Genomic DNA, 27,811 nt, shown 5'->3' with positions numbered 1-27,811 from the left:
TTGGAATGGACCCCCAGAACGGATTACGTTTGAGAACCAAGGTACCACTGTATCTAGACACCCCCGTCCTTTGGAATTGCAGAAAGCAGGATAAATTACTCAGGGCATTCTGGAAAACTGGCTAGGAATGGAAACATATTCCCCAGCGCAAACACTGTAATGGGGTGCCCAAAGTTTTGAGCCCATTTTTTATTGCCATGGGCACTTTAGACATCTCCCAAACCAGAAATTAGGCTTGGAAAAAGTGTTTTTGTTCCCCCCCCCCAAGCATAATAAGGAGAGTACAACTAGTAAGAGTTAACCATCTCTCCACAGGTGCAAACTCCTGGAAGATCACCCCCCTCAAAGAGCCAGTAGAAGGCTTTCACAAGCCTAATTATAGCAAGGAGGGGTTTGTAACTGGGAAGTGAAGTGTTACCTCTGCAGTTGGGACCCCCGAGGTCGCCCCTCCTCTGTTGCAATTGAGTTTCAACAAAGCTTTCCACCATAGCTAATAGAATACAGTGGTACCTTGGGTTACAGATGCTTCAGGTACAGACTCTGCTAACCCAGAAATCATGCTTCAGGTTAATAACTTTGCTTCAGGATGAGAACAGAAATTGTGCAGTGGCGGCGCAGCAGCAGCAGCAGCAGGAGGCCCCATTAGCTAAAGTGGTGCTTCAGGTTAAGAACAGTTTCAGATTAAGAACGGACCTCTGAAACAAATTAAGTTCTTAACCCGAGGTACCACTGTACTTCTTTCAAGCCTACTTTCAACCAAGGGGAGGGACAGAAGGAATGGGACTCTGTGGAAAGTCTGTTCAGGTGAATGTGCACCTGTGTGCACCACACTGGCAACTCATGTGCTATAAGAATAATTTATGCTGGTTTATCTGCTTTTGCCCTCAAATAATGTTGCCTTGTAACATCGCACTGGGTGCAGCAGTGCATATGTTCAATCCTGGGCAATTATTTACAGCTACCATTAGTATTGAGTCTTCATTAATGATGTTATTCTAAATGCATCTTTTCCTCTCACAACAGAGGCAGTTTTAGGGTAGTGCAACTGGTGTAGTCACACTGGGTGCTGCACTACAAAAAGCACCAAAACAAGGCCGTAGAATGGAGCATCAGAGGTGAGGAGGAGTGCCAAATTTTAGCGTCACACAGGGCATCGTTGAAATTTGAGAGCCCAAAGTCCGCCACTGCTCACAAGTACACATGTTAAGCTGTCTTTATCGCTGCGTGACTGAATTGCTGTTAACCTTAAGCTATATAGTGTAGTACATACTTAAGTAGACCCAGATTTGCAGCTGGTCTATATTAAAGGAGAATAGGAAGTTTTGGCCTTCATCCTACCTTATGAATGCAATTTTTAAGAAACAAATTTGACCCTTTAAAACTATTACATTTCCCTTGGGGGATAGTGTTCAAATTCCATTTGTCTGAACATGCTTAATAACTCAATCAAGATGCACTTTTAATCAAATTAGTCTCATTAATCATGCTTCTTTTAGCACTGTTTCTTCAAGAGTATAGCTGTTTGTTTAACAACGTTTAGAAGTTTAAGAGAGGATCTAAGACAGCAAAGACATGGGAATGTAATCTTCTGAGTGCTGCTACCATGAAATCTACATGCACCTCAGTGTGGTTCATGAAAAAGCCCAATGAAATGGGGGTTACAGAACTAATGGGCAACAGCTACACTAGGGTGGATTGTTCACAGTATTGTGTGTTGCTAGCCATTGCCCTTTGATTTTTGACACAACACAGCACAATAGCTTGGAGAAAACAAAGGATGCAATTTGTTTGATTGGGAGAATAATCTGGCCAGAGATTTTTATGTCCTGCAGAATTAGAAAAGAGGGCACATAATTCTCTCATGGAAATAAGACATTGAACTAAGAATGTTTAAGATTGGCTGTACTGGGTCCTGGTTCTGTAGTAACAATTGTTACCTATTTAGCTTCCATCAATTTCCAATGCTGGGACCTTTCTGCAACTTTTGTTATATAAATGAACTTTTTTAGTGAAGTATTCAATAAAAAGTGAGAAAAAACTTTCCAATTTTGAAATAAAAGAGAGAGAAAAACAGCTAAGATGGAACAAAGGATTTATGCATCCTCGAAACGTTTAGAGTCTAATGGTTCAGAAAGAACTTTTGTTATGTTCACAAGTTTAGTGCTCCCTAGATATAATAGTTATGGTTCTGCTCCCACCTTGTTATGTAGGAAGTGTAGACTATACACTGCATATAAATTCTATTTTGAAATTTTTTATGTTACCTATTATATGACAAGGAACAAGGAGGATATAAAAGAGTGTTTGTTAGTAAGGGGAGCCTGCTATGTTTTTAACAATCACTAGACCTTGCTACCTGGAGCTCAACTCATAGTAAGGAATTACCTTTCTTATTTTGGCATCTTCTATTGTCCAAGGTCAAAACTACATCAATGCACATAAATACTAGCAATGTGGATGAACAGCATTCTGTAAGAATTGTTTACTGGAATTGCAAATTCATCTCTCTAGATGAGATGAGAAGAGAAGACAATCCAGAGTAGGGTCACCCATGCATGAGCCCTTTTCTGCTCTCTCTTTCCTCCCCTAATACCAAACAGGCAACCCAGACTTGCTTAAGCCCCAAACAGGGACCATTTGTTCCTGTGGAACAAATAGGTCTGATTGACTCACAAAAGCAAGCCAAGCCATGTGCTACATGTTCATGAGTCCACCTGTCTAATGGTGTAATTCTATCCTAAAGTCACACTAAATGAGCATGCAAATCTCCCTATGCTGACATAACTCAAAGTTATGATCGCATAGTGAAATTGTGATAGTGTAGTAGGGATCCCAGTGTGGCCAATCATGCCATAGATCCAGCAGTATTGAGAAGCCAGCAAAGGATCACAGCACATACATGACTTTCTTTCTTTATCCCCCTGCCACCTCCCGCACTGGTGTCTAGAAAACACTGGTGACAGGGAGCTTTGGTTAAACAAGGTTAAGCACAATAACCAGAGAAACCAATGTAGATGAGTAATACTTGTGTTCTGAGCAGAGGCCTATTTCACCAATGTCTTGCTTTGGACTTAGCCACTGTGAGAACACAATGCTGCTTTAGAATGCCCTTTGGACTGATCCAGCAGCAGCTCTTCCTATGTTCTTAACTCTTACAGGCTCTTGGCCTCAGAGGTTTACACACAATGCAAACATCAGTTGATTGCACATCAATGGAAGAGTGAGGAACTGGAATTAAATTTGTATACCGCCCTATTCCTGTAGATCTCAGGGTGGTTCACAACATAAAATTACAAAATGAAAAACACAAAATACACAACAGAAATAAGAGCAGAAACAAATCAATAACCTCACTCTTCCACAATACATTTAAAAGGGCATCAGATGTTGTCAGGGGCTCGGGCAGCTCTGACAGATGTCAATCAGCCAAAGGCCTGGTTGAAGACATGCAGAATGAGAAAGCGCCTAGGTAGCAGTAACTTTCTCAAATATTCACTCACCAACCCCTAATAAACATGTAGTCACAGGAACCATCTGTTGCAGCTGCTATCCACTGGCAATTGGTCAACTCTGCAGCACTAAGAGAGGCACAGGGTGTACCTCACCCACTAGACCACCAGCAAGTCTTCTAGCAGCAGGGACTAGTGGGAAACATCTATTCCTATGTGGAACTGCCATATTTTTGTCCCAAGACAAGTCCTATGGAATAGAGAGCTCTTTCCGTAGCAGAAAAGTTGTACTCATGCCCAGCTGGAGAATGTAGTGATGAGTAAAGCTTTGCCTGGTACTCTGCTGCCTGTTACACAGCTTTCAAAGGCATAGTAGCCCTGCTAGGGAAAAAGTAATCCACCACAATGCTTTAGGAATTCACTCCATCACGATGTTGCCTAATAAAATCAGGGCATGTTCTAGTTAAGTCTCTATAACAAATACAGACCCTTCCACTTGTCACTCACCTGAGCTGACCTCAGGATGAAACACTAAATAGTGGTGGGGCGGGGGGGGGGGTAGTTTTCTACCATCATAGCACTCCAGGGGCTGTTGTGGGAATAGTTTGTTGTCTCTTTTAAGCTGTGCTGATTATATGCTGTTGCAAACTGCTTTGAGGATTTTTTTATTTTTACAACCAAGTATATAAATTTTGTGAAATAAATAATAAAAATGTCATCTAGTACAGGTGGAGACTTGTTAAATTAGCTAGCTAGGTAGCAAAGAAGGAGAAACTTGCTCTAAAAATGGTTCTTGAGAGCACAATAAATGCCACCTTTACAAGTAAACAAACAAACAAACAAATGTATTTCCCCCCCCTTAAAAATTCAGGTCTGGTTTATTAACAGAGAAAACAGCACGTCTGCATCATGCGCACAGTCTAGCTACTGGAAAGTCACCCAGAGTAAGGAGGCAGGGCTGAAGTACTCCTCTGTTCCATCCGATCTTCCTCCAGCATGCCAGATTGGGAGTTTGGATTCATCTGCTTGACTCTGTTCATCATTCATGTTTATTTGTAAGAGATTCAACATTGGACTGTAGTTTTGTACAATCCAACAATGGGATGTTTATAGTTTTTTTGAAGTATTATTTTCCTCAACATTTTTAGAGCCCTTGCATTGCTTTTCAGACCCACGTCTCTCCCCTGATTGGTAAATTTAATCCTGTGTTTGCTAAATCTCATTGAATCTCACACACCTCTTAAACAGCATTCTGTGTAAATATGACGCTATTGGAAAATAAACCAAGCACTAGGCATTTTTTATCATCTGTTCTGTACTTGGAGACTCTCATTTGCCTGAAAGCCAAATATCTGGATCAAATTCATCCTTAGTCTAATCAAGAATAAGCCCTTAGGCTTTGTTATTGGGTGTTCAGCAAAGATATGAGTGTAGAAGTAGAGATGAGCAGGCTAACTCTATTCCCCACCAGCACTATCCTCCTCACCTTCCAAGTCATGGAATGCAAACCTTTGTACCAGGGATCATTTTGTGTCCATGGAGGCTCACTACATGTTCTGGGACCCTGATTTCCCAGATTTTTGGAATGTTGAGTGCCTTGTCCAATACAAAAAAACCCCTGTTGCACATAGTCTCCTTCCAAAGTTGAGAGGCGATGAGAACAGCGATCTAGAGCTGGGGCATTCATCCCACTTCCCCTCCTCATGTGCTTATGGAACACTGGCTAAGAGTGCCTTAAAAAGAGTTAAGATTTAGTACGCTATAAATAAAATTCATTCCTGCTACATACATCAAGTGCAGTGCAGGATTTACGTATAAGCTAAACAAGCTATAGCTTAGGGCCCCACTCTCTTGGGGGCCCCCAAAAAATGTAAAGGAATTTTTTTAAAGTTAGAGGTTAATAATTATTTCAGTATTATTATACTACTTCTTAACTGTATTTCACTATTAATATACTTCTTCTTAATTGTATTTCAGTTCAACAATTACTTTGATAAAATTCATATTTTGTTATGTGTAAATGGCTTTAGATACCTATTAGGTCCATAAATTACCATATAACATATATTCAACACAAAAAGCAGTGGCAATTTGTTGTTGACAAAGGACAGCTGGACATATAAAGGGCCCCATTACCTTCAGTAGCTTAGAGCCTCATCAAACCTAAATCCAGCCCTGATTCAAGTGCATTATTGATTGTTTTTTTTATCTCTAAGCGAGAAACAATTATGGTCCTGATACTTATTTTAAAAAGAACTCAGGACCATACTATGGATTGCCACAATGTCAAAGCAAACTGTTAAACTAAATGAAACAAAATTCTTATTATACTTATTTGCATCACAAAGGCTCATTAGTTCCAGGGTGTCCAAGACCTTACCAAGTGGTACAGTACAGAGAACATTAAAAAGACATGCCTCTTAACCATGTGCCTCAGTCCCATATATTTCAATGACACTTAAGCTTTACTAGCCATTTCTCCATTGTGTTCATGCATTTTAATTGGACTGCCATTTACCAGATGAGAGTTAAGGATATGTATAAGCTATCTGACGAGCTACACAGCAAAGGAGCAAAAACCTTTTATTCCGGTTTTCATGCAAACGGTCTACAATGATGTTAGCAAAAATAAGGGATGAGAAATAAAAAGAATTGCATACTGCTGACTTCGATTGCATGGTAATCAAACCTACCTTCTCATAGAAATGTTTTCCATTCTCTGAATGGGCCGATTTTCCTTAATTGAATTAGCTATATAATCTAAGAAATTCAGGACATTCTTTTTTATACTAGAAATAAACAAATGTTGTTATTGTAATTGAGATTGAATTACATAAACTGATATTGTCAGCAAAGGAATTATGCAGAAATCAAATTAGATAACTCTAGCGACTATTGAAACCTCAAACATTACTTTTCTAATTACATAGACATTTTATCTCAAATAGCAGAGCGTCCTAACCAACCACAAAAAAGGAAACTAGCAATTAAAAGCTGGCTATTTACATGGTCCAAGGTATATTGGGTGGCCTAAACTGAGACTGCTAGCCACAAGTGTATGCAGTATGCCATTTCAGAAAATGCAGTACTCATTAAAATATGTTTTATTACAAAACTGTAAATACAGTTTTGTAATAAAGCCAAGGGAATCAAGGTAGCACAGCTTGCTGATGAAAAAATTGAAGGCAGGCATTTTTTAAAACCTTTATCCCACCATTTTTGAATAAGGAAAAAGAAACATCAGGATAATTATTTTTACTCTAATCAGCTAGCAATATTGACTTCTATGCTAAACGAAAATGAAAGCTTAATGTGTATTACTTTCTGTTCCTTTTACAGATTATAAGGTGTCTACAGTCACTGGGTTTATATATGCCATCTGTACACTATAATAATCTTCTGCTTGCAATTAGTGTTAGAATAACAAAAGGGCCTGTAAGCTTCCCAGTTTGATAACCGGACAAAAACTACCCCAATTGTACCAACATTTTAAATTGGCTTGTAAAGATGGCAAAGAGAACATCCAATTGATCTAAATAAGGATATGGGAATAAGATATAATAAATGGAATAGGGGTGCAATCCATGCATCATACTGAATTATAGCAAAACATCCCCGCCAAAAAAACTATTATCATTTCATAATCATCTGCCACAAAGCAGTTTGCACCCTTATCAAAAGCAACTGGGGTTAATATTCTTCAAAAACACAAAATACATATGACTCCCACTCCAGGCTTTATGGCTGTAGTGATTACCTATGTTAGCAAGACTGCAGTTTGCAAACTGTTTGCAAAAAGTCCCACTAAAGCCTGGTGGAAATGGATGAAACTAGTCCAGGATCTGTGGTTCAGCACTTAATTTATTTTATGCGCATATGACAAAGTCTGGTTGCACATATTTAAAGCATGATGTATGTGCTTGCATGCCTATATAAATTGATGTCAATATTGACTAATAAAGCCGATGTTTATTGTTTTTATGTCATATTGACACTGTAGTACCTAGGACTACATAGAGCATTAGGCGCTGAAATGGGCTTTTTAAAAACGCTTATTAAGCAATACCACGACACACACTGATTTGGTTTTTTTGAGGTAAGATTAGTGTAAATAGAGGCTAATTGCACAGTGGTATTAATTGGGATACCCATACTTCTTGGGACATAGATCAAATTGTATTTTTTAAAATGCAAATTGACTAGAATTCTCATCTTTTCTTAGAAGCAATAATCATCAGGTTGCAAAACAACAACCACACAACAATGCCTATAAACTGAGAATATAGGTTATTATACTTCTTACAGTACAGATTAATTTTGAACCCACAGAAATACATTTAATTCTCCTCATAGTCCCACCACCATCAGTAAAACCAAAACACACAAATGTGCGTAATTTTATATGCAATTTCAGCTGTAAATAAAATGTTTACTGAGGAATTAAGAACTTTTCCTCTCTAAGGTATCGAACTCCAAAGTTTTGTTGGAAAGAAAGAAAGAAAGAAAGAAAGAAAGAAAGAAAGAAAGAAAGAAGAGGAACCATGTGACAGTACACTTGCAGAAGTACTGACTAATAAAATGCCAATTGCACTGTTAGATTAATTGTTAACATGTTTGGTCCTATATATGTTTGGTCCTATATAGTACTAATAGGAGCTAGCAAGAGCAAATTGAATGCCAAAAGACATGCAAGTATGTCATCAACTTTAAACACAATACTCACTAGTGTATTGTGGTTGTTTTTTTAAAGCAACAACAATGCAGAGACAGTAAACAGACTTGACAAGCTATTTTTAGTTTAAACAAGTTGACCCAATCAAAGATCCCATCTGTAGGTAGTTGTTTGTCTTGACATGATCAAACTATGCATCTGTAAATCTAATCCTAAAAGACTTAAGATCTTCATTTCAAGCTTGATGCTCACAACAAGGTTGATATACTTGAATTTTTCATCTTTTGCTCTATGGGTTCTACACGTTTAATTTTCAATGCATCAATGCAAAGCAAATTTGAATTTTGATCTCTATGCAGAATCATGAAAACATGCCTGACTAGAAAAGAGAGAAGAGCGTTTTCAAACCCCACAATTAATATTATCTCCATGAAAGTATTTTCAGTACTTGGGAATACAAAACATTTAATAAATAATAACAAACCAAGTAAAACAGTCATTATTGTGAAACCAAATACCAGTTTAAATTACTAAAGCTGCAGCCCTTGTCCCACTTACCTGGGAGTAAAACTCCATTGAATTCAGAAGGAGTAGGCATGGTTAGGGTTGTGCTGTTTAATCTGGTTTGGTTGCTAATATATTATGTAAAGCCTCAGAAAAGTATAAAGAAAGTTAATGCTGTGAATAGTGGATCTCTGTATGTAGGCATATAAAGAGAGTTCATTAATATAAATCCTATACCATTGTCATCAGGCTGTTAATTACACAGGGCTTGTTTCTTCCGCAATTAGCTTATTGTCAAATATGTAGCATGAGCTACAAAACTTCTTACTACACAGGCACAAACTGCTTATTTATATGTACAACAAAATAATTGAAACCTCCACAAAACTGTCACCTTGCACAGTTTGTTCTAAAAGTAGCTAAGAATAATGCTCAGGCTGAAGTCATAAACCTCAACAAATTTTTATTACCTTCAAATTAAAAACAACAACAACCAAAAAGGCATTCTAAAAAGTTAACTAAATTGCTATCATTATTTCAGTGACATTTGACAAAGCTGTTGAATATTAGATAAAATGTCTATAAAACAAAATCAACAATATCCAAACGGGAGCAAAATTTAAATTTCTATTTAAATATGTTTGCTTCCATATAAATAAAGGAAATGTTTAAAAGCACCTGAAAACATATCACTTAATTTCTCAACAATCACTCCCCCGTTCCCTTACAGCAGTCCAAGGTCCAAATCAGATACATATCCAAAATTTGTTTTAAAAACGAAGACAACAAGAAAATTCAGAAGCTCTTCCCACAATAGGGCTTTGCAAGTATAATCCAGAGCACGGAATGGTGAATTTAAAAAAAACACCCAAGTTTTTCTGAGTTTCAAGTTTTTAAGGCTTGTGGACAGGGAGTAGGAAAAAGGAAATTTACTAGGCAGTACAAAGGAAATCTACTTGTCCTCTATTGTGGCTGCGGGGGTGTTGCCCAATTCTACCTTACTGGTGTTTAGAAAGGAAATTAAAAAAAAAAAACAATTCTGAAAAAAGTCTAATAAAAAGGCATTCACTTTCTTACCTTAATAGTACTCGCCATAATGTGATCTAGGTTATTGATCGCTAATAATTACCAATAATAATTATTGCTTCACTCTGACCAGAAAGGAGTTTTGATGAAGTTATTTAGAGCGGATGAGATTGTGCTAACTCTGGGAAATGAAGTCAGCCAGTGGCAGGAAGAGGTTTCTATTGGTCCTGGCTACTGCAGTTTGAAGAAACAGGATATTTGGGAGCGAAGAGATAAGAGGTCCTAAAACAATGTTGTTTTTCTTGACGATATGCAGCTACAAGATTTTTTTTTTATACAGTAAATGTCAATTGGCTATGACAGTGTCAGCAGGTGTGATATGATGTGCAGTAAATATGGTGTGCCACACTGAAGCAGGATGCAGATGTCGCATGAACTGGGCCAAATTTGATATGGGGCTCCCCAGGGCATTAAAGATTTAGGGCCAAATTTAGGTTCGGGGTAAATTGCTGCAACCCTACTAATGTCAGAGGACGGAAGCATACCAACAACACCGAACTTTTCTGTTACAGAACAAAGTGTCTTCATACCAGGTCAAACTGTCTGTCCATCTCGTCCGAACGGCAGCAGCTCTTCAGAGTTGCTGCTACCAAATTCTTTTAACTTCAGATGTGATGGACTGAACCTGAGACCTGTTTTGTGCAAAGCATGCCCTTTACCACTGTGACCCTTTCCCTTGAAAAGGGGAAGAATGGAAGTCCACGTATGGGAGAATTTGAACTCACTACAGCCTCTGCTTTCAGCTCACCCTGAAGCAGCTCCCTTTGGCCGCTGTAGTGGTGAACTCAATACCTATTGTCTGTTTATAGCCTTCCAGATCTGTTTTAATAGGCTTATTTTCAATAAAGCTGGCCTCATGTCAGGAAAATGTATGAATGGGGATGGGGTGGGGCAATGTTACAGAAGGGAAATTGTACTAACCATTCAAATGCTTATGTACCATAGTTGGACAACTTGATTGTGTCCCAGTGTTTGATGAATAGCAGTGCTGCGCACTGGATCTTCTGTCTCGCATGCATCATCATAATCAAACTTTCCCATGAGGCGGGGGGGGGGGAGAATGCTGGCTCCACCTCTCTCACACATTACCCACTTTGTGTACACCGGTCTGATTCAGAGAGCCTAAATGTATCCTGAATGCCAGACACTTGTGTCAGTACATGCTGTGCATGTTTGCTCCCACTTCTGCATCATCAAAAAGAAAAAGAGGAAATGTATCACCTCACCAAAATAGAAACTACAGGTTTGCATATGCTAATCTATCTACACAGATGTTAATGGGTAGCTTCAGGGCTTTCTTGTGCGTCTTTATCATTAAGCCAGACTTGTACCAAACAGCCCTTCAAATAGAGGATGTCTTCAAATAGAGGACTGCCATCTATAAAGTGGGACACATGGCCACCATAGGCAGCTACAATGGAGCTGTCCTCACAGTGAAAGGTATAACAGAATTCTTTCCGTGTGAAAATAACGATCCACACTAAGATATTAACATAGGTACAAGCTGCGTATTCTACATAGAAGAAACTTAATTTTGCTTGCCTTTTCCTTCATTAGCATGAACATGGCATTGGAGACCCACGCGCAGTGAGCCTAAGGTTGCTGGACCTGAGATGCAGGAAGCAGTAAAAAAATCATGAGAACACACCTTGGGATTGAAATGACCACAACTTTATTGATTACAGATGTCAGTAGGCTTTGGTATAGGCACTAGGTATGCATCCTGCATCAACCAGCCCGATTGCTGGCTGGATATTTCATCAGGGTCAATTGTGGGTTATGGATCCCTCCATTACACACATCAAATATGCCCTTTTAAAATGTGGCTCTTTTGGGGGGGGGCAGGCGTGTTATTAGGTTGTTGTTTTTATTTTGATTATATATATATTGTGGGTTTAATGTTGATCTTTTCTGTGAACTGCCCTGAGACCTCTGGGTATAGGGCAGTATATAAATTCAATTAATAATAATAATAAAGGTAAAGGGACCCCTGACCATTAGGTCCAGTCGTGACCGACTCTGGGGTTGCGCGCTCATTTCACTCTATAGGCCGAGGGAACCGGCGTTTGTCCGCAAACAGCTTCCGGGTCATGTGGCCAGCATGACTAAACCGCTTCTCATGAACCAGAGCAGCGCACGGAAACACCATTTACCTTCCCGCCGGAGCGGTCCCTATTTATCTACTTGCACTTTGACGTGCTTTCGAACTGCTAGGTTGGCAGGAGAGTAATAATAATAATAAATAATAATAGGGCAATCCCTCCAGTATGCCATTTGGGGAGTTCTATGGCCCATTAGCACCTGTCTGGGCATTCAGACAGACACCTTCCCCCTGGACCCCTTTACTGGGGTGCCCTGATACTTTGATTATCAATAGTGGGGTAGGGCTCCTTCCCAACTACATCACTTAGACAAAGTGCCCAACTCAGTGCCTTTTTTTCCACTAGCAAGTTGTGACAGTTGCTATAAAATGGTAGGCAGATCCCCATGCATGCAGGCAAATTCTTCCCTGGCCCCAAATACAGTGACTAAGTAACTCCACAGCAAGGTCACACACACACAGTGCCTGCTTACCTTCAGGCAGGGTGAAAACATACAGGGTGGGGCAGGTGGGACTGTGCTGCTGAATGCAAGTGCAGCCGGTTTAAATAAGTTGGAGGCAGACCTGAGCGAAGCCAGACTTCACCCATAGTAGCCATCCTTCATAGTAGCCTCTATAGTTTATTGAGAATCCATTTGCTGCTTTGAAAGGAAATGGTGCTAAAGAATTAGAATGACAAAATAGCCCATGTTTTAAGGCAACACAAAAAAGAGTTTAAGTAAAGAAAAGTGTATACAATGTATACATTATCTGTCAAACTATTTGGAATGGAGACAAGCATTTAGATTTTTTTAAAAATGTGTCAGTCCCAAATATTTGAAATTCATACATAATTTGTATTTTAGATCATGCTTCCTATATAAGAAGTTTAAAAATTTCCTGTTTTTTTCTTTTTAACAGATTCTGAGCTTCACCGAATTAGATAAAGAAGTCAAACGTAAACATTACCAATTTATGATAAAAATCAAGAAAACTGTAAACAGTTAAAAGGTAGAATAATAACTGTTTTCACTGTGATGAGTAAGAAAGTGGAAGAATGAGGAACAATGTTATTTCTTGGAGTTTGTTTATTTTCCACCCTTTTCATCTCTAAACAATGGGTAAGAAAACCCAGTTCAAAACATTGTGCAATACTTGACCTGAGACAATTTCACCAAACTCAAAAGAAACTTTTTGTGCTCTAAAGATAAAACATAAAAATTCCATTCCAGTTTTGTAGATGAAGATTATCTAACATAATATTTACAACAACAAAAACATGCATTCTTACTCTTCAGTCTCAAGTGGAATTCCATCTCCTCATTGTTTTAGGTACAGAGTAACATAGAATTCCTAAGAGGTTTGTTTAAATATTGTTTAATATTTTAAAAGTATCTACTGTTGAATTGCATTTATTTTCTCAGGATATGTATCCACCCTTCCACTTCTAAATAAAGTATCTGACAAAGCTAATATAACTGATTTTAATTTTTTTAGAATTGAATATTTTAAAGCACAAAACAAAAAAAGCATATTTTTAGAAACCAGAAAAAAAGAGAGAGAGTTGTAGCCAATTGCTGTCCCTCCACTGATGCAATGGAATGATGACAGATGTGAGCTTCACATCTTTGGGAATCCTCCAGAATAATGGCGGCGGGGTGCTGCACAAGAGAGGGGGGAAATCACAAAAAATCCTTTAAAATTGCCTTGAACCATTGAACCCTGCTCCCCATTCCTATGTTTCTTCATTAAACCACCACATGAGCTCTTTTCTCTGCGTACAGTTCTAATTGCTTCACCTCCAAAATGATATTGTAGAGTTGGAAAAGGTATAGAAAAGGGGAAACCCAAATGAGTAAGTGTTGAAGCATTTGGGACTTTTTAATTTAGAGTAAAGACAAGTTGGGTGTGTGGGTTTGATAGAGGTGTATAAAATGATGCTGAGCGGGTTGTCAGGAGGAAGTCTCTCCTCAGTACTGTTGGACAGCCCAAGCACAATCTGCCTGACATTACTTCACCACCACTTCCCATTATTGATGCATTCCCCACCACTAGGGAGTTATCTCAGGCGAGACCGGACAGTGAGCCAGCCATATCAACTCTACCCTGTCTCCAAGGATGGAATGCTGGCTGTGCCAGTGCAAGCAAATCCAGCTTTCTCACTGGGCTTGATTGCCCAGTTCAAGGCTCGGGACACCAACTGCACGAATGACTTTCACTGTCCTGGTCTTCAGAAGGAGAGTTCAGGGGGCATGTCAGCTGCTAGGATAATGTCTGGGCTTGTACCTTGTATCTTGGAGATCTGACATAACCGCTGATTGCATACATTGTAACCTATGTTTGGGCAATTTAGTGACTTCTGGAATAATGATGTTGGCAATAATCCAGCCAATAGTCCAATGAATTAATATTAATAGTAATGGTGGTGGTGGTGCAACCATGAATGGGAGTCAGGACACTTTGGAGAAATTTGCACTAAAATGCTGGTGAATTTTCATGAGGATTTTCTTTTTAAAAAATGAATTACAAATGGCTGCTGAAATGTGGAGAACTGAATTTAAGACTGGAAACATGAGAAATTCAGAAAACCAAAATTGACAGATTCCCTATGTGAAGGTTAGATAGTACCAGGTTTTTATTAACCATTTGTTCTTATTTGCTTGCGACAATTAGCATTTGTCCTCATTTGCTTGAAGGGTTATTCTTTCATGCCACATTTTTCAGTGCATTTTCCTGTCACTTTCTTAACCGCAAAAAGTCAACTTACTTTAAAGTAATTTGTTGTGTTAGTGTTACAGAGTGCTTTAATCCACTTTGTATATGGCTAAAATTCTGGCATGCACCTGAATCCCTCTTACAAAACACGGTCTGTTTTTAACCTATTCTACATTATTTTAATTTTGTACTTAACACTTTCTAATCAAGTTTCAAGCCCAGCCAGGAAACTGAGATGTCTTTTCTTTTCTTTTTATGATTATGTTTCAGAGATTAAACTTTTCTTTAAAAAAGTACAGCAGTTATACATTCAGTTTCAAAGAGCGAAGTGTTATTCTTTTAAAAATAAGAATATAAATGTTTATGCTTTCAAAGTTCCATTTATAAATGGCTTTAAGCAATTAGTGACACATTGCTAAAGGGAAAAGGCATGTCTAGATTCAAATGTTTCCAGGAGATGGGGAAGATTTAGGGTTTTTTTATTTAAAAAAAATTAAAACTGTTTTGGGGATTTTTTCTTAGGAGGTATTAATTTTATGTCAATAAAAGCATACGTTTATAATACTTTGCCAGAATACAAGTGACCACTCATATACTTTTTTGGGGGGTTAAATACAGCAAAAATGAAACAAAACAAAAGCAGTGCATATATTTCAAGTTCTACTGGGCTTTTTACATATCTGTCAAGCTAAATATGTGTACGGTAATTGCATCCTTCCCCTGGTGACCCAGAAGAGCAGCAAAGGAACAGAAAGGACACTGAGTGCTGGGATGAAATCAGGCCAAATTTTATTGACTGTAGCAGGCAGGGTAAAAATTAGCATGGCAGTAGGGCCAGGATCACTTCATGATTCCACTGCCCAATGCAGAATGGAATCTGCTTCACGAGAGTTGGCCTCTTTGCATACTTTGGATACTGTCTTGTAGTTAGACCCCATCATCCCTGACCACTGGTCCTGTTAGCTAGGAGTGATGGGAGTTGTAGTCCCAAAACATTTGGAGGGCCGAGTTTGAGGATATCTGAGTTAGACCATTCTTTTCCTCAAGCTTATTCCCCAAACATGTCAGATTCTTCTGCCACTTAAACACTTGGTGGTTTCTACATAGTTTTAAGGTCTAGTATAGCTGTTCTCACAAGCACAGTCATATTCCAGGTTGTCCCTGAGGGTTTATCGTTAATACAAGGTAACCTTTTCCTACTGCTTCCTCCTTAGTATTTCCACAGAGGAGTAATCCTCATGTCAGAATTGTACGGTCCAATCCTCACATTTCGGTGGAAAGATGACGAAGTTGATGGGGGTTGGTTTAGTCCAGTGTTCTTCAACTCTGGTTCCCCAGATGTTGTTGGATTACAACTCCCATCATCTACTTTAGCCAATGGTCAGAGATTACAAGGTCCTGTGTAGTCTAACAGCATCTGGGAACCCCAAGCTGAAAATGTTGCCTAAGAAGAGTTCAAGTGAAGTTTAATTAAACAGTAAAAACTACTGTTAAGCTCTACTAATAACTAATTGAAGCTATATTATGTTAGTTAAAGTAAATTTAACATTACTAGTTTTGGAAAGAAGTCAGGGTTAATCCTTCAGCTTAACTACACTGTATTCAAGTAAAAGGATCTCTATTTTCATAATGCTACTTTTGTGAATTATCATGGTTATTAATCCTCTGCCCTTTTCTTTGATTCTAAAGAAATGGCCTTTTCTAAACAGAAAAGTACTGTATCATAATTTATAATTCGCTGTGATACTAAAGAAATAAATTTTAAAAAGAACTTTCTTCTAGTTATCTTCATAAATAAGTTTTAATAAGTTTAAAATCTGAGCAATGGAACCGTTCAAATGTGTCTGTGTCAAGGTAATTTCAGGTATGCTTACTTACAAGTAAATATGATTAGCTTCACAGTCTGTATATCATAACAGTGAAGAAAGATGGCAAGTATTTTCAAATGGAAATTGTCCGAATCTGAGCCAATTTGAAATCTGCAGAGCTGAATGTGAATATGTGTTTTAGTCACTAGATGGTGCTCAGTGTTCTTCTAAAATGAAAGATTTAGTTGAAGTGATTAGGCCACTGGAACAGGCTGAGAATATAAATTCTCCCTTATTTCACAACAGCATTTGACTCCATTGTTTGCCCTCAGCTTGCTCTGCTAAACTAAATATTGCCTTCCATCCACCCAGTCAACCTGTACGGGCTTCTTCCAACATATCCCCTAGCCCCCTCTGGATCAATGAATTCCCTGTATGCATTTTCAGAACAGCAAAGGCTGCCTTACACAGATCATAGATCCATCTTGCTCAGTGTTCTCACTACAGGGTCTCAGACAAGACTCTTTCCCAGCCATATCTAAATATTGTGGGGGAGTGAATATGGGACCTTCTATATGCAAATGGCAGGCTCTATCATTTTACCCATGCTCCTTAGACACCCAGCAAAGAAGTTTTGAGTCAGCACCCCTATCCATTTTTTGTCTTTGACTTCAAGCACACACATCCCTCCATGCTAGACTCCTTCCACCAATCCATGACCAAGTCCCGTTTAATCTTTTATGGAAGTTACTGATACTGTTTGAGTATCAAACAGTAACTTAATACTAAAACTAATACTAATAATTTTATAATTTATACCCTACCTATCTTGGCTGGGTTTGCCTGTTTCATATTTGTGTGGTTTATATATTGGGTCATGTATATATTTACAGATAAGTAACACCTTAATGAATTCGATTTATTTTGCTTCCACGTTTGCATAAGATTATAACTTTAATCTACAAATTTGGAGGGCAGGAATAACCACATTTATTTTGAAACAAGCTAAATTCTTTATAGGAGCAGACAGACGTCTAATACTGGGATAGTATACAGTTTGTACTTCTTAGTGGCTGAAAACATGAAACAGATGTGAAATATTTGAATATAGATCCTAGTGAACCAGAAAGGCTGGGACTAATCCAGATCATTCATAATAATTCAAAGCTGTCACCCTTTGGCCACCATGATTCTCTCTCCCCCTCACACGTGCTGTGGAACTTATGCAATAAACATGCAGATCCAATTTTCTTTCCTACAAGTATGCTTAGCAGTGCTCTTTCCAAACACAAATAGTTAAAAAACTATTTTCTGTCACAACGACCTGTTCTGATGCTGAAGCAACAAAAAACAGCTCTACGTTTGACTTATTTGAATAGGAGACCACACACTGGCACCAAACTTTGTAGCATTGGCACCTAGTAATCTTGATGGAAAATGAAGTCATAGCAAATCTGCTTATTTGATTCCAATAAATAAAAGTAGACCATTTTGGCCCAAGGCTGGTTTTATAGCGTCCAATCCATTTGGTCATATTCAGCACTCTACTCAACACCAACTCACCAACAAACGGTTTTCGTAATTAAGCATTCTATCAACTGTTTCACCATGAGTGAAACAGCAATCCTGATTATTTCATCACAAATTCTGACACACACACACACACACACACACACACACACACACAAAATATTCACATTACTTGACCTAAATTTGAGCTGCTTGAAGGCTTATTTCTGCTCCTTCTCAACTTGACTCTCCAAAGGAGTGTTTATTCCAGGCAATACACTTACATACTGTCCACTCTGTGAAATACTGAGCTAGCTTTAGAAAACAATTACTTTGCAGTAAAGTGAAACTACATCTTCAAGTACCACTTTGAAGCAGTACCCTAATCATTACAGTCCAGCAAGGGGCTTCTGCAGCTGGTTCCTATTTGCAGCTTAAAGGTGAAGAGCCATGAATGCAAGCTGTTCTGCAGTCCCCTCCCCCCAGCCACAGAGCAAAAGCCCTAGCAGTACGCACTAAGTAGAGCAAAGCCTACATTAGAAGGGGGGAAAATAGTTTCCCCATACCCCTCATATTTAGGTCCCCACTCCTTTTACTCAGATTTCATTATTTGTTTCAGATCTGTCACATCTCCCAATGGCTTCATATGCTGTGATCCAAAAATCATTTATATCTACCATGGAATACAGAGAAGCTTCCACAACACAAAGCAGTTTGATGTGCTTGGCAAGTCTGTTTGGCCACTGATAATCTGCAAGTTCATTATAACAGGCTTCTGCAAAACAGTAGGCTCACAGGATTTGCCTAGCACAACTTGCTACAAGGTTCTACACTTCTCATGCATCCTCTCCATCCAGTTCTAAGCAGTGTATGATTTGTAAAAGATGCCTACTATGCCAAATGCCAGAGCAAAATCAGTGTACTGCCATAGTTTATTGTGTTTATTATTAGCACTGTAATCAGAATGCCCATTCTTATTCATTTGGTTTGAATCTCTACATGGCAGGTGGCCATCCAACCTCTGCTTAAAAAGCTACAAGGAAGGAGAATCCACCACCTCTTGTGGGAGCCCGTTCCGCTGTCAAACAGCTCTTACTGCTGAAAAGTTTTTCCTGATGTTTAGTCGGAATCTCCTTTCATGTAAGTTGAATCCACTGGTTTGGATCCTACCATCCAGAGCAGGAGAAAAGAAGCCTGCTCCATCATCCATGTGACTGCCCTTTAGATATTTTAAGGAGGCTAGCATATCTCCTCTTAGTCTCCTCTTATCTAAATATATTCCAACTCCCTCAACTTATCCTCTTAAGGCTTGGTTTCCAGATGCTTGGTCATCGTGGTCACCCTCTTCTGCACATATTCCAGCTTGTCAGAATCCTTCTTAAATTGTGGTGCCTAGAACTAGACACAGTACTCCAGCCAGGTGTGGTCTGACCAAGGCAAAATAGAGCGGTATTATTACTTCCCTTGATTGGGACTCCATACTTCTGTTGCTGCTGTAACCAGTCTTAGGAACAGGGCAATGGAAGAAGGATTAAGAAAAACAGTTCATAAATTACACAGTGAATGCAAATGGCCCAGTCTTGAAAGTTTCTTCACTGATAAATAAGCGCTTGTGTATGATAAGTGTGGCACCAACCTATTGCCATAATCTGCAGTATTGCACTGGCCATGAAAAGACCTAGGATCTGGGAGACCAGGTTTCAAATCTTCACTTGGACATAAAGCAAACTGGGTCACTTTAGGTCAGTCACTCATTCTCAGCCTAGCCTACCTCACAGGGTTATTGTGATGATAAAATGGGAGGGGGAGCTGAGTGTGTATGTCACCTTGAATTCCTTGGAGGAAAGGTGGGATATGCATGCAAAAAATAAAATAAATAAATAACAAAATAAATTATATGGTGGCAAAGAGCATTTGACTCTTAGGTCATATCCTATCATTATGCTCTGGGGGAAACTTTCAAACTTGCGTGCATTGCTTCTGTTCATCCTCTCTCATTCTGTTGGAGTAAAGCGTGAAATGAACATGGCACGTTTTGCATAATAAAAGATAGCAAGAGTGAGAAGCATCATGTCTGAACTGAGGAAATTGTTTGTTTGCCATCCACTTGCAGAGTTGCAATAAAAAAGTTGGCCCTCTGTCGTTTTCACTGACTCTTCTGTTATGCAAATCATAAATAGCAGATTTTTTAAATTATGCATCCGTTTCTCTTGCAGTCCAGCTCTTTCTATCAGGTCCCTTCAGCTGCAGAGGAATAAAGAGGATGCTGCATTCCTGTGCACCCAGAGTACAATTCTTTGTTGAGGAGCTTCAACAGAGTCCCTTACCACCTCATTTCTTTTAAAAACCACAAGAGCAGCACTGCTGTGCCAGCTCAGATACTCTGGGCTACCTGGATGGGCAGAGACAAGGAGGGAGTTCCAGCACGGCAGAACTCATGATGCCTTCCATACCAGGGGTGTGTCAGGTGTTGAGTTCTAGCACAAGAATAAGGAGACAAGCAACACCTTGTGGTTGCCAGCATCACTATGCTCTCCACTATGAGCACCAAGTCAGGGCAGCAGCAGCAGCTCAGAAGTAGGTTTTAAGAGCTATGTTTTTGCAGGCTATGTTAATGCCAGTGTTTTATTAAGCAAACACATTTCTCACAATATTATAAATGTAATCTAACTAGCCAAAGCAAAGTTTGCCTGCTCTCTCAAAGTCTCTCTAGGAGGGAAAAACATGGAATGCAATATTTGACTTAACCCACATAATTGCATTAAAATTTGCTAAATGGTTTTAATCGGTTGCCAAGAGGTTGGGTTTTGTGGTTCCTGAGTTTTGAAGAGATACAGCAAGTGCTGTGATGTTGCTAAACTCCCTTTCTAGAAGCAGAAGACCATGAACTAAATCCTGAGGGAGATAGTGCGCTGTGCACTTTCCACTGATCTCACTCAAATCAGTGGCTGCTGGAAGCCCTCAAAATTACTTGGGACGCGGCCCGTTGAGAGTTACAGCTCGAGGCCTCAATAATAGAAAAAAGAAGCTGCTGCTTTATAAAAGCCAAGCAGGCCTTATAAACAAGAACATTGTGCTGGAAAACACCCAGATCCAACACAAGCTTGAGTATCCTCCAACACTACTTAGAACAGCAGATTCACATACTTTCCCAAGCCTCTAATCTTGCAGGTCTAGAGATCAGTAACACAAGCACAGAGGACATGGAAAGTCAAAAGAGAAAAAAGTTGTAGATAATGTTCAATAAGTCTCTGGATTTGATGACACTTTAGCTTTAGCACAATATATTTGAATTTAAAGAAATGTGCTACTAAAACATTACAACAGTTGGCCCTGATGTAAGAATGCTGATGGAGAAGCCCACTGTAACTTCTTAATATTTAGTGCAGACAGCTTCTGGTTCAACTTGCAAGCCAAGTGGATTGGTGGCAAGTGGGAACTGAATGTGTTTGTCAAGCAAGTGCTTAGCACTTGAGGTCAGGCAGAATATTTGTATTCAGAAGGAAAGTTTGTGAACTCAGAATAAAAAGCTGAGCTTGTCTAACGTTCATGGAATGCCATTTCAGCCTCAGGACAGATACGAGAAACGAGTCAACAGCAGGGCAGTGAAAGGATACAGAGTACAGAAGTATTCTAGGTGAATATATATAAACACAGGAAGCTGCCATGTTTAAAGTCACAGGGCCCCTACAGATTTCCCTTTTATTGCACGTTCAGCATGATTTGTGTTCATGATGCTACTGGGGCAGTTACATGTGAGTCCACTTGTAACAGTGTTTGTGCCTGCAAGGGTTTTGGGGTGGCTGCACTGCTCTACTTTCAATCAGTGCATATCCTGTAACTTCCTACTGAAATTCAACAACTTTTTATACCACAAATGTTTATTTGTATCTTGCTTTTGCTGTGCTACAGCCACTCTGGATATTTTATCATCTGGTGTACCATCTGCCATGGTGCACCTGTAGTAGCACAACCAGACATTTTCATCTGCCCCAAAACACATCTCTCCCATATTGGTTTCTACAGCCACAGCAGGTGCTGTAACTCTCCAACAGTTTGACTTCACCCCCAAAGGTGCACATTTCCATAGTCTCCCAAGACAGATGGATGCCAACCAACCCTTTTAAGCTAACGGTCATCCCCACAGTTTATGGCAGCAAATTCCATGTTAATTATGCATTGCGTCAAAAAGTGTTTCCCTGTCCTGATTCAACTGCCCATCAGTGTCATTAGGAGTCCCTGAGTTTTAATGCTACAAGAAGAAAATCTACCTATTCACCTTTCAGATACCATGCATTATTTTATAAATCTCTATGAGTCTTTTTTTTCCTAAACTTAAAAAGCTTCAGTTACGTAGTCTTTCCTTGTACAGAGGCTATTCTAAGCTCTATCACTTTGGTTGAACTTTTCTGTACGTTTGGCAAGATTGCAATATAAAATGGAACACTCTGAATTGTATACTGTATTACCCATGCATCCATAAAGAAACTATGATACTGAAAGTCTTATTTTCAATATCTAGAATTGAACTGGCCTTTTTCACATCCCCTGTAACTCTGTTGACATTATCATTTACTAGCCCCACCCCACCCCACCCCCCGCCACCACAGAGAGTCACAGACAGTTCAGATCCCATCAGTGTATATTTTAAAGTTAGGCTTGTTTGCCCAAACCTGCATCACTTTGCACTGATTTTCACTGAATCACATTTGCCATTTTGTTGCCTGTTCACCCAGTTTGGAGAGATCTTTGCAGTCCACTTCAGCTCTCACTGTCCTAAGTAATTCAGCATCATCTGAAAAGTTAGCTACTTCATTCCTCAAAGTATAACTAAGATTTAGGTTTTTCAGTATGGAACCCTAAGCGATTCCTTTGCATCACTTGTGGGTTTAATCCCATGAAATGTCACCCAAATGATAAAAAGCTATTTTCTGGGAGAGCTGAGGTGGCAAGTTCCCAAATGCACATGCCATCAAAATGGCAAACCAAGATTATTTTAAGGGAGCCTTCCAAAAAGGGTTTTGAAGATGCTTGCAAGTAGGACATTGTGCCTCACAGCTATAATATCATAAAATCCATTCAATTTAAATTAATATATTTGGGCAGACAGCTATATTAGAATTCTTGTTGTTTTTTCTGTTATAATGGTAGCCTGTGGTATGACGAGTCCGTTTCAAAAATCTGTGCAGTTATTGCCTTTCTTTCGCCTGGGGCATATCATGTGTTTTCGATTTCAATGAGCTGCACTGCACTGCCTCATTAAAAGAAACACTTATGCAAAGCGAAAGGATGTGCATCATGACACAAGGTATGCTTGCCAGCTTTGAAGGCTGAATGGTTTCCAAGAAGAATATCAAGCAGCTATACCGGCAGTTAGTAGTTGTGGACATTATCTGAAGCACACTAGAGTTCTGTAGGTCGGCAAAAGCAGGTCAGAGGATGAAAGCAACATATTGCAAGTATCCTCAACTTCTTGCCCAAGTGCTCCTATGTGGGACTCTTGCCACCTTACCATGTCCTCCTCCGGGATACTACAAGTTCTAAGGATCTCAAGCAGGGTACTGCACTCTCCCACTTCATCAGTTTGCGGGGGGCGGGGGGGGAGGGAGAACAGTCTGTGGATGCTGAGCATGTTCAGTTCTTAGTGAGCTGTTTTTTCTCCCCTTGGGTGGACCCCCCCTTGCAAAACTAGGTGTGGGGTCCAGTACAGTGGTACCTTGGGTTACAGACACTTCAGGTTGCAGACACTTCAGGTTACAGACTCCACTAACCCAGAAATAGTACCTCGGGTTAAGAACTTTGCTTCAGGCTGAGACCAGAAATTGCATGGCAGCAGCAGGAGGCCCTGTTAGCTAAAGTGGTACCTCAGGTTAAGAACAGTTTCAGGTTAAGAACGGACCTCCAGAATGAATTAAGTTCTTAACCCGAGGTACCACTGTACTCCCCTCTTGATTTCTAGTACTGCTGCTTTGGCTACAGTGTGGTCAGCAGTGACCATCTGAGTTTCTATTAGAGGGTGCCAGTGGTGAGGAAGGAGGGGGAGTACTGAGAGAAATTGAGGGAGGAGATCCCACATTTATTATTTGTTTTTCTTAATTTATATCCCACTCGTCTTCCATAATTGTACAGAAGACGGCATTGAGTCCAAGGCAACAAGAAAAGCTATTTTAACTTAAGGCTACATCCCATATTACAGAGGCGTCCAACAGGTTGATTGCAATCTACCGGTTGATCGTGGGGTGCCCCTGTTCGATCCTGTTTGATCTGTTTGATTTTGTGACCCTGATCCCCCCCGAAAAAAGCTCAATAACTTTGGCTCAGCCTCCCCCCAAAAAGCTCAACAACTTTGATGGGTAGATCACTGCCAGTTTATTTATAGTGGGAGTAGATCACAGTCTCTTGGAAGTTGGACCTGCCTGCCATATTACATCACCTCTGTGGATTTAAATGAAAAACACTATTCTGTTGAAATGATTTCACGAAAGCAAAGACTGCTTTCGAAGAAACAAATCAAAGATTATCACTCTTCAAATTTCAATTTCTGGTTGTTGTTTGTTTAGGAATTTCTAAAAGTTTGAATGGAAAAATGGCCATACTTAGAAAATTTAATTTCAGCCTGTCAATACTACAGATCAATGCAACCTTCAAGAAATTCAAGTCAATGATAAATTGTTTCATTTGCATTTTTGAAAGGATGAACATCAAAATTTAGAAATATTAAAACCTGAATTTTAGAGCTATGTAGGGTTTTGGTTTTTGTTCTTTTTAAATGGAAGTCCATAATTACGTTATTTGTAGAAAATAATAGCTGTTTCCAACGAAGTCTAATTCAAAACCAACTCAGTATTTTAAAGGTTCCCTCCCCCCCCCAGAATGCTGTTATTAATTTATTAATATTTTTATAAGCCAACCTGCACAGTTTACAAACGTATCACTAAATTCCCACTGAAAGGGAAAAAGAGGTTGAGTCTTGCTGTTAAATAATGCAGAGTCTAATGCACTATGAAAGGAAGACAAAAAAAATTGATTGTGTCAAGAGCCCAGAAGTTAGGGACACTGGCTGCAGTGTGATATCATGAGCCCAGAGAAAGACTCACATAAAAAACAAGGTAACCCTCAAATTCTCAGAAGTTGTCTCATGGGCTATGACCCTGAAATCAGTGGTGTTTCCTGTATAAGGAAGCAATGTTGGAAACTGCTGCACTCTAACTACACACACTTCATTTTGTTCTAGTACAAGAGCATTAAAGCACATTTTCCTCCCTGAAGAATCCTGGGAACTTTGGTTTGTTGAGGGTGCTAACAACTGTAGCTCTGTAAGGGGTAAACCACAGTTCCCAAGAGACTTGCAGAGGAGAAACGTGTGTTAAATGTATGTTGTGTGTGTAGCCTTTAGTAAACTTTCCAGCTTGTACTCCCTCACACCTTTTCTGCTGCAGCTCATTTCTAATATACTTCTGGCTGTTTCCTCTCTCTAAAGGAGCCTTGACCCCACAATATCTATGTAAGATCTGTGTGCACTACTAGAGATTCACTGTCATTTCTTACATGGAAAAGGAGGGCTATTTTAGCGTATTTCACCCAGCAGTAGATCCCAAAGTGGTGTGCTTGCATGAGCCAATAAGCATGTTTGTAACTAATTTGAGCTTCTACTGTCATTGGGATAGTGACCCTAGTAAACTGTATCGCCTTCTGTGAGCAACTTGTGCATAACGTGGTGTTATCAACCAATCTATCTTCACTAAGTAGTTAGTTTCCTACTCCCTAAAAATATAAACACTGCAAGGGACTACGAACTGAGCTAATGAAGCTAACACAAGCCTTTTAATTAACCATCATAAGATTTTTGCAGTTAAGTGCCTCTTGTTCACAAGAACCAGCTATTTATGCTGAGCCTCTTTGTGGGCTTTCCAAAATTATTTTAAAATATATGCATCAAACAATGAAGATAATCTTGTAATGTACTTTTTTGTTTTGTAGGTGGGGGACTTTGTTCATAAATGTTAGCAATCGGACTGATGTATTTCAGTGGGGTTTCTCAAGCTGTTTACAAGACAATTACATCGTTTTTACTACAGGCTTAACAATGTCTATATCAACCACATTTTGGAAGGTCATCAAAATGTCAAGTAACCTGAATGATTGTTACATCTGTGACATGGTTTCAGTGTTGGTGGAGATGATCGTTCTATGTCAAAATAGCAAGATTAATTAAGGGAAAGACATTAATGTTTGCATGGTTTTGCAGTCTCAAACTCAGAGATGAACTCAGGCTCCTTGCACCCTTGGCAAGCTGGGAGAGACCATGGACCAGAAACTCAAAAAGTTTGCTTTTCGCTGCCTTTCGTGCTCCACCAGTGATTTCCTCCACATCCATTTGGGTAAGGTCAGATCTTCTCTGCTCCATCTCCCCTCCTCCTCCCATCTGTTCAGCTGCCTGCCTCCTTTCCTCTGCTCACTGTTTTCCCTTCTGTCTCCCTCCTTCCTTTTTCCCCTTCCTGCAACTCTCACCCACACTCTCTGTCTTTCTTCCCTCTGAACCCTGCTAGGTGCTCTGCTCACATTTCTAATAGTGCTGCTGGCTGACTGGGGAGAAGGCCCCATAGGGCTGCTATGGTGGTCCATGGCAGCAACTTGATTCCTTCACCGAGGCGCCCAGGGTAGCCTCTGTGCTTTGCCCAACTACCCAAGTAGTGGGGAAATGGCCTGGGGAGCACAGGGGCAGGTGGACTCTTAGCCACTCCAAGTTAGAATGGAGAGGCATGATTCTTGTGCCTTCCTGTGCCTGAACCCTTGGCAGGAGCCAACCTCACCAATCTTTAGGTATATTCCTGCTTAAACCTTCTTCTGAGTTATTTTTGAAATGAGGTGGAACTAGCAGCACATTATGAAACAATTATTTGAAGAAACCAATATAGATTCTTATAAAAGATTATAAAACACAGCATTGTAAAACAAAGGGGATATTAATTATAAAAGTTGTCTAGAATTGCTATATTTTGAATTTTCTGTTGTAAATGCTTCAGTAACTGTAATACAAAATGGATGATTCCGACTTTAATGTATTAATTCAATTTAACTTGCAATTCATCTAAGAAATCTTGCTATGAATGCAACTCTCCTAAAATATATGCATTTTGCTAGGTTATTATATTTTATTCATTGCATAATTAAGGGCGCAAATCTAACAAATTTTATACATGTTCCTATATGCTTATTATTATCAAATACTCAATTTTTCTTTTTGTTTAGGCCAAACATCATAATAAGTCAAATAGCAAGTCCTCAGTCACCAGCAGCAATTTGGTGTCATCACATTAGATGATACAATGAAACTGATAAGCATTGACTTGGTATTCTATAAATGCCAAAACTAAAACCTTTCATGTATGGACAGCAGCTAGGCATTTCAGAAAAATAATTTCAATAGCTTTCTCTCCTGTTATGCAGAATTTTCTTCACCTGTCATATAATGTAGGATTTGCATACCTGCAAAAAATGGCTTAAAGATCATGTTAGCTGTACTGACCATGCAAATATTATTGCATTTTCTGATAGGGTTTTGCCTCTCAACTAAATAATGATTTTAAACTATAACCACATGCTGTCTTTAAAAAAAAATGGAATACAGAGGAAACTCTTTGCTTAGCCAAGTCAGTCACACTTTTGGCTATGGAACAATTTTCCTCTGTTTCTGAAGCCAGAGGCACTAAAACAGGCCTCTGTTATATGGCTTGATTCACAAGACAGTTAAGCCAAAGTTCTTGAATATAAGCTGATTTGAGAAATCAGTGTGAATCCAACAAGCTGGGTAAAACAGGGTTATCAGAGCGAGAAATTCCACAGTAAAATAAGTGTGTGTGTTACTAATTATAAATCATATTTATACAGAACATGATACAAGCTGAACATCCATCCTGCAAGGTCAAGGACTAGCAGACAATGCACAAATAGATGGTTCGTGCAACTCTTGCTTCCTGATATTGTA

General features: G+C 39.3%; 1 protein-coding gene across 12 annotated transcripts in view; it reads right to left on the bottom strand.

The window, feature by feature from the left end:
* Positions 1 to 27,811, bottom strand: part of ERG (ETS transcription factor ERG) — a 109,414-nt gene that overhangs the window by 34,787 nt on the left and 46,816 nt on the right. For 2 of the 12 annotated variants that reach the window (XM_083608789.1, XM_083608790.1), the window contains exon 1: positions 9,703 to 9,894. The exons of 6 other annotated variants lie outside the window; for them this stretch is intronic. In XM_083608789.1, the coding sequence (XP_083464915.1) occupies positions 9,703 to 9,720 (18 nt within the window). In that variant the 5' untranslated portion in view covers positions 9,721 to 9,894. Of the gene's footprint in view, positions 1 to 9,303; positions 9,514 to 9,702; positions 9,895 to 27,811 lie in introns of those variants that run through there. 4 more of the 12 variants (XM_083608792.1, XM_083608782.1, XM_083608783.1 and 1 more) reach the window with 3 other exon arrangements.

Source organism: Podarcis filfolensis, assembly GCF_964270895.1.
Source record: "Podarcis filfolensis genome assembly, chromosome: 4".
Lineage (NCBI taxonomy): Eukaryota > Metazoa > Chordata > Lepidosauria > Squamata > Lacertidae > Podarcis > Podarcis filfolensis.
Note: the sequence above shows the minus strand (reverse complement) of the source record. Positions and strands in the feature narration are given on the sequence as shown.